A 13,992-nucleotide genomic window follows, 5' to 3' on the forward strand; every position below is an offset into this window, starting at 1 on the left:
CTTGCACTGTGCAATGTAGACTCTTCTTTTTCTGAAGACCTAAGTTGTGATGTTTTGGTCCTATCCGAAAGCAATTCATTGAGTGACAGAGACTCTTTCCCTACCAGTAAGTGTCAAACAGCTGAAATACAAGGAAAATTTACTTATCCTCTATTTATAGAGAACATTTCCTCAACGTATCTAAAATATTTTTAAAAGGAGAAGGACAAATAGAGAAAAGTTTAAAAAAAATGGGAGTTTCCTTTTCCTACTAGAATTTCTTACAGAGAGTATTGAAAAAGTTTCCATACCATACCCCTTAGAGCTCTTGGATAAATGTCTACACCTCAGGTCTCAGGGACGAGGTGTGCTCTCCCAACAACTCTAACTTCAGTGGTGCTGCTCTTGATGGTCAGCGATGCCTGGGGTTCTTGATATCCTAAACCCTCATTACTTCCTGCCTGGATTGTATATATATTTCCAAACCAGATGTTTCTTACTCCAGTTTCTCCTAATCTGTCCTGCATGTACTTTTAGATCAGTCTTTAGTAAATCATATGGCATCTAAGTGTTCCCTTCTCAGAAATGCTTGGTGGATCCCCACTGCACACATGATAAAATTCAAACTCTTTGCTAGATACGCGACACACTTAAAAGGTGATTTTCATCACTGCTCTAACTTTTATAACCCATTAGTGTTATTATACATTCCTATATTATGCTATATTGTAAGTTGTTCTTTATTCTGTATGCTTTTATTCCCCTGTTTTTCTGCCTACAGTAGACTTACTGTCTACATCATAATGTTCGGGGGCCATTTAAGTGCTTTAATAAGGCCTTCCTTGTTCCTCCACCTGGACATGAGCTTTCCTTTATCCTTACTTTCAGAAGAGTTTGTTTGTCCATCTTAATAAATCGTGTCTTGTACTATCCTTACTTGTGTACACAGTTTATTCCTCCTCAAGTTGATTGCAACTTTACTGAAGGCAAGCACCAAGTCTTTATATTTCATTTAATCCACCACCCCAGGCACTTCCCTTGTCTAGCTAAATGTATCCAATCCCTCTAGACTATTTTATGTCACTTCTAAATAAAATCTGGTCTTCATTTTTCTGAAAGTTAATGCGACTAATTAAACTGAGCAGAACTAAGATAGGGAATGACTGCTGTGCTAGACAAAAAATTGTTGAAGCCAATTACAAAGCACTAAAATGCCAGGAAATCTGTATTTTTTAGGAGTGCTGTAACATTGCATCCATATTAACTGCATGTGTGTATTTCCTCTCTGTAGGTGATTTTCTCCCACCCCCACCTCCACCTCTAGAAGATCCCGGTGTTCTTCCATCTGGCTCTGGAAACTTCCCTCCTCCACCACCCCTCGATGAAGGTGCTTTCAGGGCACAGGTAAGCCCTGTGGTTGAAGTCATGTTTATAAGCCATGAGAGGGAGCTCATGAATTCTGCTGTTATTTCTGTAGTGGATAAACATTTATCCAGAGCCTAAAGAAAGCTTTACAACTCACAAAGAACTAAGGTTCTTTAATGCAAAATGCCCAACCCAAGCTTCTCAAAGTTCTGCTGGCTTGCACTCTGAAGCCCTAGAAATCCTTGTACCTACTAATTTTTTTGAAATTGAAATCCATTTTTTAGGAATACCATTTGAGAAGTCCACATTTTTTGGTTGTCCTGGGGACACACAACCATGCTTTCTTATTGCCTTTTTTCTCTATCCACAAACATTGAGTTCTACATTAGTAGGGTTGATATTTTCAGGCTCTGGTTGGTCACTGTAGGTCCTAATTTGTAACCAACATCTTTCTAGCAAAAACAACAACAGACATCCTTAGGGTTTGCTCTTCTGGGTGAGGTCAAGGAAGCATATTATAGTGTGTATGGTTACATACAACTATTGTGCTCCTGAGAGTGTTGACTGCAAAGTAGGTCAGGGCTGAGGTCAGAAGCAATGATAGAAGCAGTTCTCAGGGGCCTTCCTGGTGGCGCAGCGGTTAAGTTCCCATGTTCCGCTTTGGTGGTCTGCGGTTGGCTGGTTTGGATCCCAAGTGCAGACATGGCACTGCTTGGCAAGCCATGCTGTGGTAGGCGTCCCACATATAAAGTAGAGCAAGATGGGCACGGATGTTAGCTCAGGGCCAGTCTTCCTCAGCATAAAGAGGAGGATTAGCGGCAGATGTTAGCTTAGGGCTAATCTTCCTCTAAAAACAAAAAAGAAGTAGTTCTCAGCCTGTGATCCTGTTGGGGCGCTGGTGACCAGCTGATACCATTTAGGCAGCTAAATGCCATTCATGTCAGGAAGGAACACTAGATAACAAAGTCATAGAATTATTGTTATTGGAGTGAAAATGTTACTATAGATATGTTGAGAAAAAAAATAGTCCTTATCTTTTAGAGAAACATCATAAATATTTGTGGATGAAATGGAATGGTGTCTGGTATTTGCTTGAAAATAATAAGCGTAGGGAGCTGCTGAGTGAGAAAATAGATGAAAAAAGATTATTAGTTGATAATTGTTCGGTGCATGGAGGTTTATTCTTTTATTTGGTGTATGTTTATATATGTTTAAAATTTCTCTATATAATACGTTGTAAAGAGGAATAGCCATAGGAAATAACTGCTGAAATAGTTCAGTCCATTGTCTCTGGCTTTCTTTCTCCTAAATTTCAGCTTGGCAGAGACAAAGGAAGAAATGATTCATTCATTCATTCATTCATTCAACACTATTCTGTGTGCCTGTGTGTGTACCCTTATAGCACTAGGAATTCTGTAGCAAAAAGCCAGACTGGGTTCTGCTCTCATGAAACTTATATGTTAGTAAAACTAGTGGAAGTAAACAGAATATATATATATATATACATATATATATATATATATATATATATATACATTACAAAGTACCTTAGAATGAGACCACTGCCCTGGCTCGGGGAAAAGGGAAGGGGATATGCCCTACATGGGGCTGGCATGGTCAAGAAGACCTCACAGAGAAGGTGACCCCTAAGAAAAGCAGTGGAGCGGGAGAGGAAGGAATCAGCCGTGTGGATTTCTTACCGAGTATGTTTTCATATACTAGACCTTAAGGAATACAAGAAGCTTTTTATGTAATTGATCAGTTGAAATTAGTAAGTTGTAGTTATAACCAGTGAGCTCCAATTCAGTTTGGAGACTAGATCTTATAAGGTGATTGAAAATTTTATGTCTTAGACGTATATGTCACAAATTTCCTACATTTTATCTTGTGGTAAGCTTGTAAAATCAAAGATCAGGTGTCGGTAGTGGACAGGACTTTTACAAAGTTTATTTTATGCAACAGATAGATCCCTTAGCAAATAAAAGTAATATGATTGATTTTCCTTATTTTTAGTCATTTTTTCTTAACACTGAAAAAAAGTTTAAAGTTTGCCTTTTATATATGTTTACTCATTTTTTGGGGGGTGGTTCTTTGCATATTATTTAATTTACACAATTAAAACCTTCACTCGGTCTATTTGTTTACTTGGCTTGTTATGGAAACTGTTTTGTTGCATTTAAAATCTTTAATTCCAAAAAATTTGTTTGATCTTGTGACAGAAGACTTGTGTTTGAATACTAGTTGAGGAATAATTCTGGTTATGTGATCCTGAGCAGGTCACAGTAAGTCCCAGTTTCCTCGTAATCAAAAATAAAGCAACTATATCTACCTCTCACAATTCAATGAAATACAGATGGATTTGAAATTGCTAAACTATCATAGCTATACAGATAGTTCGATGTTATAATTATTACTATATAAAAATAACAACAGCAAGAATAATAATAAGCCTTTGCCAAAGGATTTCATTAAGAAAAATTCAAACATGGGGCTTTCATAAAATTACAAAAAGACTTTTTCTGTGTGGACCTTGTCCTCATAGCTTTCCTGAAACCATGGCTTTGTTTTTGAAAAGGAAGGAAATAAACAAAAAGTCTGTTGCCATGTTGGCTTACGTTCTCTGCAAAACAGAAGGATAAAAAACGAAATAGAGTTTGCCAAATGGAAAAGGACAAATCTGGTAGGAGAGGCATGTTATTCTCGAATATATGGAAGATTGTTGGCAAGTTCAAAAGAAAACAGGCATGCCTTTCCCTGGGGTGGCAGGGATGTGATGTGCTAGGGGCTTGGCCCCGCTCTGGCCATATTCGTACCACTTTTAGATATGAGCTATAAAGGAACCCAAAGTAATACAATCATGGAGAAAATTTTGCACTTTTTCCTCTCAGCCATGGTGAAACCTCATGTTGCCAAGTCCAAATTATAGCTGGTAAATGTGTGTTTTTACGGAGAAGTCTGTTTATGTTTCCAGCCAAACTTTCAGGTCATAGCCAAAAGAACGTCTCCTAAGTGTGACTATGAGAATTATAAGATTTTCAGGGCTGGAAGGGACCTTACAGATTATTCCGTCCAGCCCTGGCGCCAGGCATCTAGTTATAGCCTTTTCAAGCAGTTGCGAAATGAATTAATTTTCGGTCTTTGCAAATGGGGAAAATGAGACCCAACAAGGTAGGGATCCTGTAGTTGCTGAGAGAACTCTTACTGAATATGAGAAATCTCAACTCCTGGATTTGTCCTTCTTCTCACTGAACCAAATGGCCTGTGCACGTGCCTTTGCTTTACTTCTGTATCAGCTTGTAGGGCTGTGGTTCAGACAAGGGCGTTACATGCTTTGATTTGGAAAGCCCAGGAGTTTTGCTTGGCTTTCTGAATTTTTGATATATGCGATACACTTTTTTTTCTTTACAAAAGGCAGATAAATACTTACTGTCAGGAATTCTTATTTTGAGAATCTCATTTTTATGGGGAAAAAATGAATCTTCGAAAACAAATGAGGGCTTTGTCTTTTTTTTTTTTTTTTCTGTCGGGATCAGTTTGACTTCGGTGCCTGCGAGGTTTGGAGTGACCACTGAGCAGTCACTTCATTCATTCCTTTGTTCTTCATTATAAATTGAATACTTTCTATAAGTCAGGCACATATGCTAGGGATTATAGTCTTAGAATTTGGCATCCTGGGTCTAGTGCCCTGAGTCTCAACCTGGGGACTGTTAGCTTGGTTCTGATCCGATGCTATTGTTGGTGATTTCTTCCTATTTTTCCAGCTAATGGGAAAATATATAGCATTGCGTGGTTTCAAAGGGGAAGAATGTCTCATAGAATTTCAGGTTTGCAAGGAAATTAGAGATCATAACTCAAGTCCCTTTCTTTTGTTTGAATCTGCTGATTTTTGTCAATATAACAAAATATTTATAATATAGTGACTATAATAGGTGAGGCAATGTTGAAGGATAAGGAGATGGATCAGATGTAGTACCTCCAAGTCAAGTTTGGGAGATGCATATATACTCAGCTTTTAAGTGAAGATGTTTCATGGTAAATTTTGCCTTAGTCATCATGCTGTAATCTGAAGCGCAGTCTAAGTTCTATGTTGTGGTGGAGGGTGGGGGGGGGATAAATGTACTATGACTGGAGATCAATAGAACTGAACTTTGGATCACTGGGTAGGACGTTAATTTTCAGGTGGGGAAATAAACTTTTCAGCAATAAAGTAATAATAGAGAAAGGAAAGCATAAAGTAGATGTGATAGGCGTGCCTTTCCAGAAGGGCTGTGGAATTTGCCCTTTATTCTGAAACCATTGACAATGTGTTGCAGGTGTTTGTTATTATTTTAAGTAGAAGGGTGACATCTCCAGATTTGTTGTTGGGATGCCAAGTGGTGCTGTTAACACACCAGAAGGGAAAAATATGTTGCACTTGTGGGAAACCCCATGCAAATAGCTCTGAGTTGTCTGGTAGACTTCCTTGAGCTCCACAGAGACTTATCTGCTCACTCCTCATGGCTTTGAGTTCAGGTGCCTGATATTTAGCTTCCTCTTTTCATGCCATCTTTGCTCGCCTTTTCTTCATGACCGCCCGATGATATCTCCTAACTCTGCTTCTGTCACTGTGCCCCAGTCCTGTGGCTTGCTTTTACTTGACGACTATCCAGTGATTGTATGCTGCCACTTTCCCTCTCTCCTTTTCCACTCATTCAGGCAGGATGGTCTCATTTGCTACTGTAACTCCAACCCTTCCACCTCAGAAAACAGACCATTTTGTACTTTACTGGTTACTCCAGATGTTAAAGACTTCCTTCTCTTATTGAAATGAAATTTGTCCCTTTGTGATTTCCTCACAGTGATTTTCTTCCTACCCTCTTACAAAATGATGCGCATTCACAGGAACTGTCAGGGCGGGAGAGAGAGGTGGTGTCTACCACCATGAGTTGATCAGTAAAACTACAGAAAGAGGTGACGTTGCTGAGGAGAGAGCGAGAACAGTTGAACAGTATGCACTGAACTTCAGGGGAAATGCCCAGAGTTAGCTGAAAACAGAAACAAGGAGAGAAACCTCCAAACTCATTTATGGTCTTGTCTTAAAATCAGTCTCCAAAAGTTTGTAGGCTGACTCATTTCTGTTCTTGTGAAAACATTCAAAGCTCATATATGTGTATGGTGAATGGTGGATTATAGTTATTTATCCACTTACCCATTTTGTGCATTTTATTTATCAATAATAATTATAAAATCTACTGTAGTTTTAGCAGAACTGGCACTGGAATCTGTGTCTTTCGACCCTTAGTCTAGTACCATCATGGTTACAGGGGTGGAATGACAGAATTTTACTTGTAGACATGCAGGACTCAGGCCCACAGTCATGGCCACATCCACTCGTGAACTCACAGAAATAGGCAGCAGGACTTGCTTTATATGGTTTGGACACAGACTCTCATCGAGGTCATCCCTTCTGCTGCCTGGTAGTGGGTGAGGAAAGAAAAGCCTGGGTAAAAGAGGAGATCGGGGCTCTAAAAGTAAAGAGTAGAAGTAATGTGCAGTGTTGCCAGAGGAAAACCAAAACGGTCAGCAAAGCTTTCATCCACTCTGAAGTGCCTGTCGTTTCTGTGCAGCGAGAATACAAGAATATCTTCATCCACGGATATATACCCAAGGAGTGATTGAGATGCTTATTTCTTCCTGGTCCTTCTTGTTCCGTTGGGCCTTGGGTTAGCAAGCCCAAGTTGATCTGTAGGGTTGTTTATGAGCCTGGCAACAGCAGCGGCCGCAGCAGCTCGCTTCGCGATTGCCTTCTCCGTTTACGGTCTGTGTATGTAGGTCAGTGCATGTTTAGCAGGCTGGTGGCTTCTTAGGCATGTTGCTGGCTCTGGTCAATGTGACTTTCTAGAAGCGAATGTCAAAGTTTTCCTGTTTGTCTTTCGCTCTGAATCATCCTGATTAGGTATTCAAATGAGAAAAGAGAGATATTTTGGGTGTCTAGACTTACAAAAACTTCTTTGAAAGTAGCAGGCCTAGAGCTGATAGGGAGCATTCCAGTGTTTCATTTAGCAGTTTGAACCTTTTTCATGGAATGTCATAGTTTCCTCTCACTTAGTTTTTAAGCTTCTATTGAAAGAGATAAACCTCTTCCCTGGGCTCAGTAGTGGAGTACATGTGAACACACACACTCGTTCACCCTCATCGACGCAATTGCCACGGCCGCCACCACCTTGAAATGATCTCACACTCATGCTCTCGGCAGTGAGTGATGAGTTAATCGCTGGACAAGAAAAGTCTTATGGGAAATTGGTTGTGGTCAGTTCTGCTCTATGTTGGGATAACCAATGAGGTTAGGTTTGCTTTGGCTCCTGAGTTTCTTTATAGGGAGTAATTTACAATATTTGCATATTTCAGAAAATTTCCTTTGCTCAAAGTTAAGTGAAACTGTAGTTGGTTCTCTCTGAGTCAGTGGAAGTTTTTATCCCATTTTGTGTCTCCCGTCAAGAATCCTAGTGGTTTCTTCAAAGCTGAAATATGTTTATTTTTTCTATGTCTAAAACGTGCATATTTTTTCTAGTAATGTAAATAAATCAAAATATAGATGAAATATTTTCAAACATGTTTATCAAGGAAAAATTAAGATATGCATATATACCCCACCCCATATGAAATTTGAGTATTCTTTTCCTCTCTGCTTCATCAAAGTGTTATTAAAACAGTTCGGAGTATGTGTGGTAATATTTTAAGCTTTCTAACAATTGTTTTGTAAGAATCATTTCTCACATTACATTGTACCACCACATTATTAATAAACTATAACTTTTACTTGTTTGTTGCACTGCTTCTTGTTTGCTATTTTTTTCTTTGCTTGAATTCATCATCCTGATTCTTTTCTTTTCTGACACAGTACTTTATCAAGTAATTCTTTTTGGAAAGGCTACGTGGATGATGCATTTCCTGAGTCCTCATATATCTGAAAATGGCTTATTTTTGCCTTTATAGTTAAGTAAAAGTTTGACTGCAAGTAGAATTCTAGGGCTCAAATCTTTTTACCTCAATATTCAACAAAGATTTCCATAGTATCATTTAGTATTTAGTGTTGCAGATGAGAAATCTGATGCCAGTCTGATTGTTTTTCCAATGGAGTAGATTTTTCTGGTTTGAGCTCTCAGCTTTATTTGTGGGAGTCAGCAATCTTACACTACGTCTATGTCTAGATACAGGTCCCCTCACACTCACCCCAATATTTCTACTCAGCATTCAGTGCATCTGTGTGATATGAGGAATCAAGTTTTTATTTAGCTAAGGGGGATTTTTTTGTGTTTTTGGGAAAAAGCATTTTAATTTTTCATTTGCCCTTTTCTTCCTTGTGGAGCTCCTATTTTATGATTTTGGATTTTTGCTCCATCCTTCATATTGGTGTTATTTTTAAATAATTCTACCATATAGAAGAATCCCTATTGCTTGCTTCCTTTATTTTATTTTTTTGCTGAGGAAGATTTGTCCTGAGCTAACATCCATGCCAGTCTTCCTCTGTTTTTCAGTATGTGGACCACCAGCACAGGATGGCTGCTAACAGAGCAGTGTAGTCCTGTGCCTGAAAGCAGACCCAGGCCGCTGAAGCAGAGCATGCCGAACTTAACCACTAGGCCACCAGGGCTGGCCCTACTTTCTTTATTTTTAATTTTTTTGGTGATGGTCTGCTCTTGACTTATATCCCCCTTTATTTGGGGGGGAAATGTGGTTGGAGTGGCTCTGGATCTGCCGTTCTGATAGACCTACCCAGATTGTACTGCAAATTTTATCTTTTATCTAGATCAGGAACGTACAGTCCTTTAAATAGCAGGTTATAGGATAGCTATAGGATAGTATCTGCATCCAGCCTTCAGCCTATGTTTGTAATAAGGGGAGGCAGGCCAGCCTAAGGGTTTCCCTTAGTACGCAGACTGAGAGCAGACTAGCAAGATTTACCCCAGCCCTCAAGGCTACATATCAGTTGTAAGGATCCATAAGCAGGTAGCAAAGGCCCCATTTCACATGCCCCATGTTTATACCAAGGGAGCACAACAGCAGGCTGTGGCCAGCCCTTCTGTGAGATGCTCGCTGGTTGGGTTCTCCAGCCTTTTCAGTTTCTTCCTTCACTCTTTCCCCATCCATGCCTGTTAATAACTATGTGACCGGGAGTGACCATGTCACCAGGAGTGTCAGGGAATGTAGCAAAACACTTTTTATTAGAAAGGATGAACTCATTTAGTGATTTTACTGCTGTTTTGACATTCTATACCCCAACCATCCTTTCCTAAGTGGCTTCTCCAACCCCCTCACCCTTTGTGTTGTGGCAGCTTAAAGTCAGCTCAGGTATTGCTACTTTTTGCTATTTCCCTCAAGGTCATTCTCCTGCCTTTGAGGGCTCCACCACAGAAAAACTCTCCCTGGTTGCATCATCCAAGCCAGTAAAGCTTCAGGGACAACGTAGTGTGATGGCTGACACTGTAGGTGCTCGACCCAGGCTGTCTGGGTTCACACCTGGCTCCCCACTCACTAGCTGTGTGACTATGGCCATATTCTTTTAACCTTTCCATGCCCTAGTTTGCTCATCTGTAAATGGTCATAATTATTTTACTGACCTCCTTGGGTTGTTGTGAGGTTTCAAAGAGATAATGCACATAGAGAAAATTGTATGTACCTGGCATACGCTAAGGTTTAGTAAATCTTTACTGGTGATGCTAATACCGCTGGGCTCTTCTTAGCTAGTCTCTGTGCTGAGTTCTGGCAAAGTTATCACTGTCCTTTGGTTTGTGCCACACCTCCCCAAGGTTCACCAATGGTCCCATCCCTTGCTCTTATATGGTTGGGAATTTTAAGTCTTTTTGCTAAAGAAATATTCCCACAAACTTCCTTTGCAAAATGAATGATTGAATTAAATAATCTTTTCCATCTCTTACAGCTGTAAAATTCAAGACCTTGGTAATAAAATATCACCTCTTTATAACTTCATAGTGATTTGCAAATTGTAAAATCCTTTATATGACCTTATTTGATCTTCACAAATAAGAACAGCCCAGATATAATTTAACAAATAAAAAAAAAAATTAAGGCCCAAAGAGTCAAGGCAACTTGTTTAGATCTCACAGCAAGCGTCATCGAAGCAGTGATTTATTTTTAAATGGACAAAAACAAAACGAAAATGTATTTGGGGGACTTTTAAGCCTCTTGGCTCAGTATCAATTCTCTTACAAATGAGGGAAGGCAGATCATTTTAAATTCTAAAAAAGCAGCCAAAGTCATCAACAATATGTGTTCATGGCTGGTGGCCAGGGGCCACCGAGATAGTTTTGTCTCTAATTCTTTAGTGGAAATAAGCACATCTTCCATCGCAGCCTCTGGCATATTCTCTGACAATCCCCTCACAGATTGTACCATGTTCTTCTTATCCATGGATTTGGGAAGGAAGCCCTGTTGGGCTCACAAATCCTTCAGTTCCTTTGTAATTTACATAATCCACTCAACATGAGCACAAAACAATTTGATCTGAAAGAAGGGGTAAAAGAGCGAATAGAGGATGCCAAGACCAAAACCCAGGGCATTAACTCATTTTTTATTTTTGAAACCCTAATGTTTTTGGGAGATTTTCTGTACATGGGTGAATGTGCTTGATCCATTCAAAAGTCAAGTATTTACGAACTTCCTACTAGATAACAAAATATATTATTGCATATAATACTTATACCAACCCTGGAGGGGTTAAGCTATTATTGGCAGTGTTTTATTATTAGCTTTTGTGGGTTTGACCTGTCCAAGGCTCCTGCCCCGTAAATTCCAAAATTGACATTGAGATTTTTTTTTTTTAACAGAAGACTTTCATTTACTTTATCTCACTTTAGCCTTTGAATAACTTATGAAAACGAAAGGATGGGGATAATTCTCTATCTTGTGCTAGCTAAGGGACTGAGGCTCAGAGAGGTTAAGTAATATTCCAGGTTTTCATGGTATGAAGTGTCCCAGGCAAGGATCAAACTCTACAGTCTTCTGAGTCATGCTTGTCCATTTCTCTCTCTTTTGTCATCACTGTTTTATTGTTATTCTTCCTTTATATTCTTTTTCAAGGAAGGACACAAAGCACCAATTGTCATGTTTCTCTCCAAGTATTCTCATTATTTGGAAACTCTTGCTCTTGAGAGTTCTGTTGTAGAATTCTCTATTACAATGTTGTCTTTGGCTTCTTTTTTTTTTATTTTAATTGTCTGTATCTTTACAGATTGGAAGAATGTACTTTGGTATTAAAATAGCGGAAAGCTGTTTATAGACCTTTAAAACGGAATTCTTTCTATAACTTTTGTTTATTTTAATATTTATTTTACCAATAAACTTTAGTGAAGATGCCAATTTTTATTACTATCAAAAACAAGTAAAATTGGTGGTACCTGGTAGGAAAAATGTTGCTGTGGCACTTTTTTAAAAGGAGGCTGGGGGTAACACAAGACAGAGAAGAGTCACATTATAAGAAATATAATTTTACTGTTATTTGTGGAAGTAAAGGATTTGGTTTATCAGAACCTCCCACTCCCCCAAAAAAAGATAAAGAGAGAGAGAGACATAGGAGGAATTCAGAAATTCTCTTCTTTCCCCAAGTTTATCTCATTCCCTTTAGCGCTTAAAGGAGTCTGTGCCTGTCCTGTAACCACCTTCTGTCTTGAACTGTAGATGATACATCAAGATGATAGGTGAATTGGGGCAGACCATCCCGAAGAGCCAAATCTCAGTTTCTTCAGTGATAGAACTAGTATGATAATCCTATTTCTCCTGTCTTCTGGGTTTTTGTGACGATCAGATGGAAATTACCCATTTGGTAGCACATTCTACATCAGTAAGTAAGTAAAGGATTTACCTTCAAAATAATTGTTTTGTAATATTATTTCGACATCCTTGAGCTTTCTTTCTATTAGAAATTATATCACCTCCATATTTAGAGCAATAAATAATTACATGGTCTTTAAATGGTATATTTGATGGTATTGTGTGTATTGGAAAGAGAATGATGAACTTTCCCTTGAACAGAGCTTTATGGATTCAAGCCATAGCTTACTACAGCATGTGCATGTCAGAGTAAGGGTCCTGACTTTGGAAGACCTGTCTCTGAACTTCCTAGAGTACCTGGCTGGCTCAGACTCAGGTATTCCATGAAGAGATGGTCAAACAATTGAATACAAAATATGACAACCAGAGGAGTATTTCATGGTGCACATTCAGGAGATTTCATCATTTTTATCACCATTTCACATCAGGCCATTTTCTAAGTTGAAATGTGCTTAGAAGATGGTTTTCATTTCCTTTTAGCTCATTGAGAATCATGCAGTGTCACTTTAGTAATTCTCTTCTGACCCAGTGGGGATAGAAACCACTTTTGGGCCATGGCAACTACAGAGAAGTATTTTCATAGTTACAGATTCAGTGAACGAGACTCTTTTCCTTCCCCTCCCCTCCCTGCCCCACCATGTTTCTCTCTGTGAACTGGGATTTAAGCCACAGTCCTAACATGAACTTAGCTCATTTCAACTCTACTGAAATGGCTCTTGTGTGTGTTTGCCACCTCCTCTGATGCCCCGATGACTGTTGTTTTTCCGACATCTTCTTCTGCCTCTTTCAGGCAGGTAAGACTCTTGATGATTTGAGCTTCCTTGCTTCCTCCTTCAATGTTCACTACACAGAACTTCCTTGGTTCCTCTGCTGTATCTGCAAGTATTCCTTTTCTCTCTTCTTTACCAGATCCCCCTTCTTCCTTTTTCCTGAACTTAAATTTAGGTGTTCACTCAGTATACTCCCTTTTGACCTTCTGTTTTCTCTCAGTAGAAGTCGCCTTCCATCTCTATTTATTTAATGTTTTGAACTCGTTATGACTCTTGGCACTGTGCTTTTCTTTGACACCTGCTGTGCCATTTAGCCATAGGATCTTTCCACAGGGAAAACTGTCAGTCTCTTCGCATTGAACATGTCCCAAAGTCTGCTCATCGTCCTCCCCAAGGCTTCCATTCTGTTAGAGGTACCACCATATTTTCCATTCTTCCAAATTCTAAACTCTGTGGTCATTGTTGATATGACTTTTTAAATATATCTATCACCAACATTAGACATTTTTTGGTTTAAAAATGACTCTCAAGTTTGTTTTAATCTCTTCATTTTCCCGTTCATTGTTCTAGCTCATTCTTTCTCCATATCACAATAGACTCATTACTTTGATTCTGTTTTTTTTTTTTTTTTTTCCATTCCAGCTGCATATCCCTAACCAATTAGTCTTCAAAAAATACTGTTTTCTTCCTATGGCTTTTATTGCCTGCCACATTAGGTTTTCTCTCTTGGTTGATTTTCAGAGTTCTTCACGACCTACCTCTTCCTTTAAAGCACACCTTATCTCTCACTATGTTCTTTACAGTCTTTGCTCTTGTGAGGCTGATGTCCTCATTGGCAGCTTCCCATGCTGAGTTAATTTTCCTTGTGTCTTTCCTACTGCCTGAAGCATCCTCCTCTCTCAGCTGATCAGAAATCCTTTCCATTTTTATTTTTATTTAATTAGTTAATTAATTAATTTTGCTGGGGAAGATTCACCCTGAGCTAACATCTGTGCTAGTCTTCCTCTATTTTATATGTGGGTCACTGCCACAGAATGGCTGCTGATGA

General features: G+C 39.0%; 1 protein-coding gene across 13 annotated transcripts in view; it reads left to right on the top strand.

Annotated features, from left to right (window-relative positions):
• The window catches only part of LPP (LIM domain containing preferred translocation partner in lipoma), a 637,427-nt gene that overhangs the window by 287,481 nt on the left and 335,954 nt on the right, over nucleotides 1–13,992 (top strand). For all 13 annotated transcript variants that reach the window (XM_070583407.1, XM_070583403.1, XM_070583408.1 and 10 more), the window contains one exon: nucleotides 1,271–1,383. In XM_070583407.1, the coding sequence (XP_070439508.1) occupies nucleotides 1,271–1,383 (113 nt within the window). The remainder of the gene's footprint in view (nucleotides 1–1,270; nucleotides 1,384–13,992) is intronic.

The sequence above is a fragment of the Equus przewalskii genome, chromosome 18 (assembly GCF_037783145.1).
Source record: "Equus przewalskii isolate Varuska chromosome 18, EquPr2, whole genome shotgun sequence".
Taxonomy (NCBI): Eukaryota; Metazoa; Chordata; class Mammalia; order Perissodactyla; family Equidae; genus Equus; species Equus przewalskii.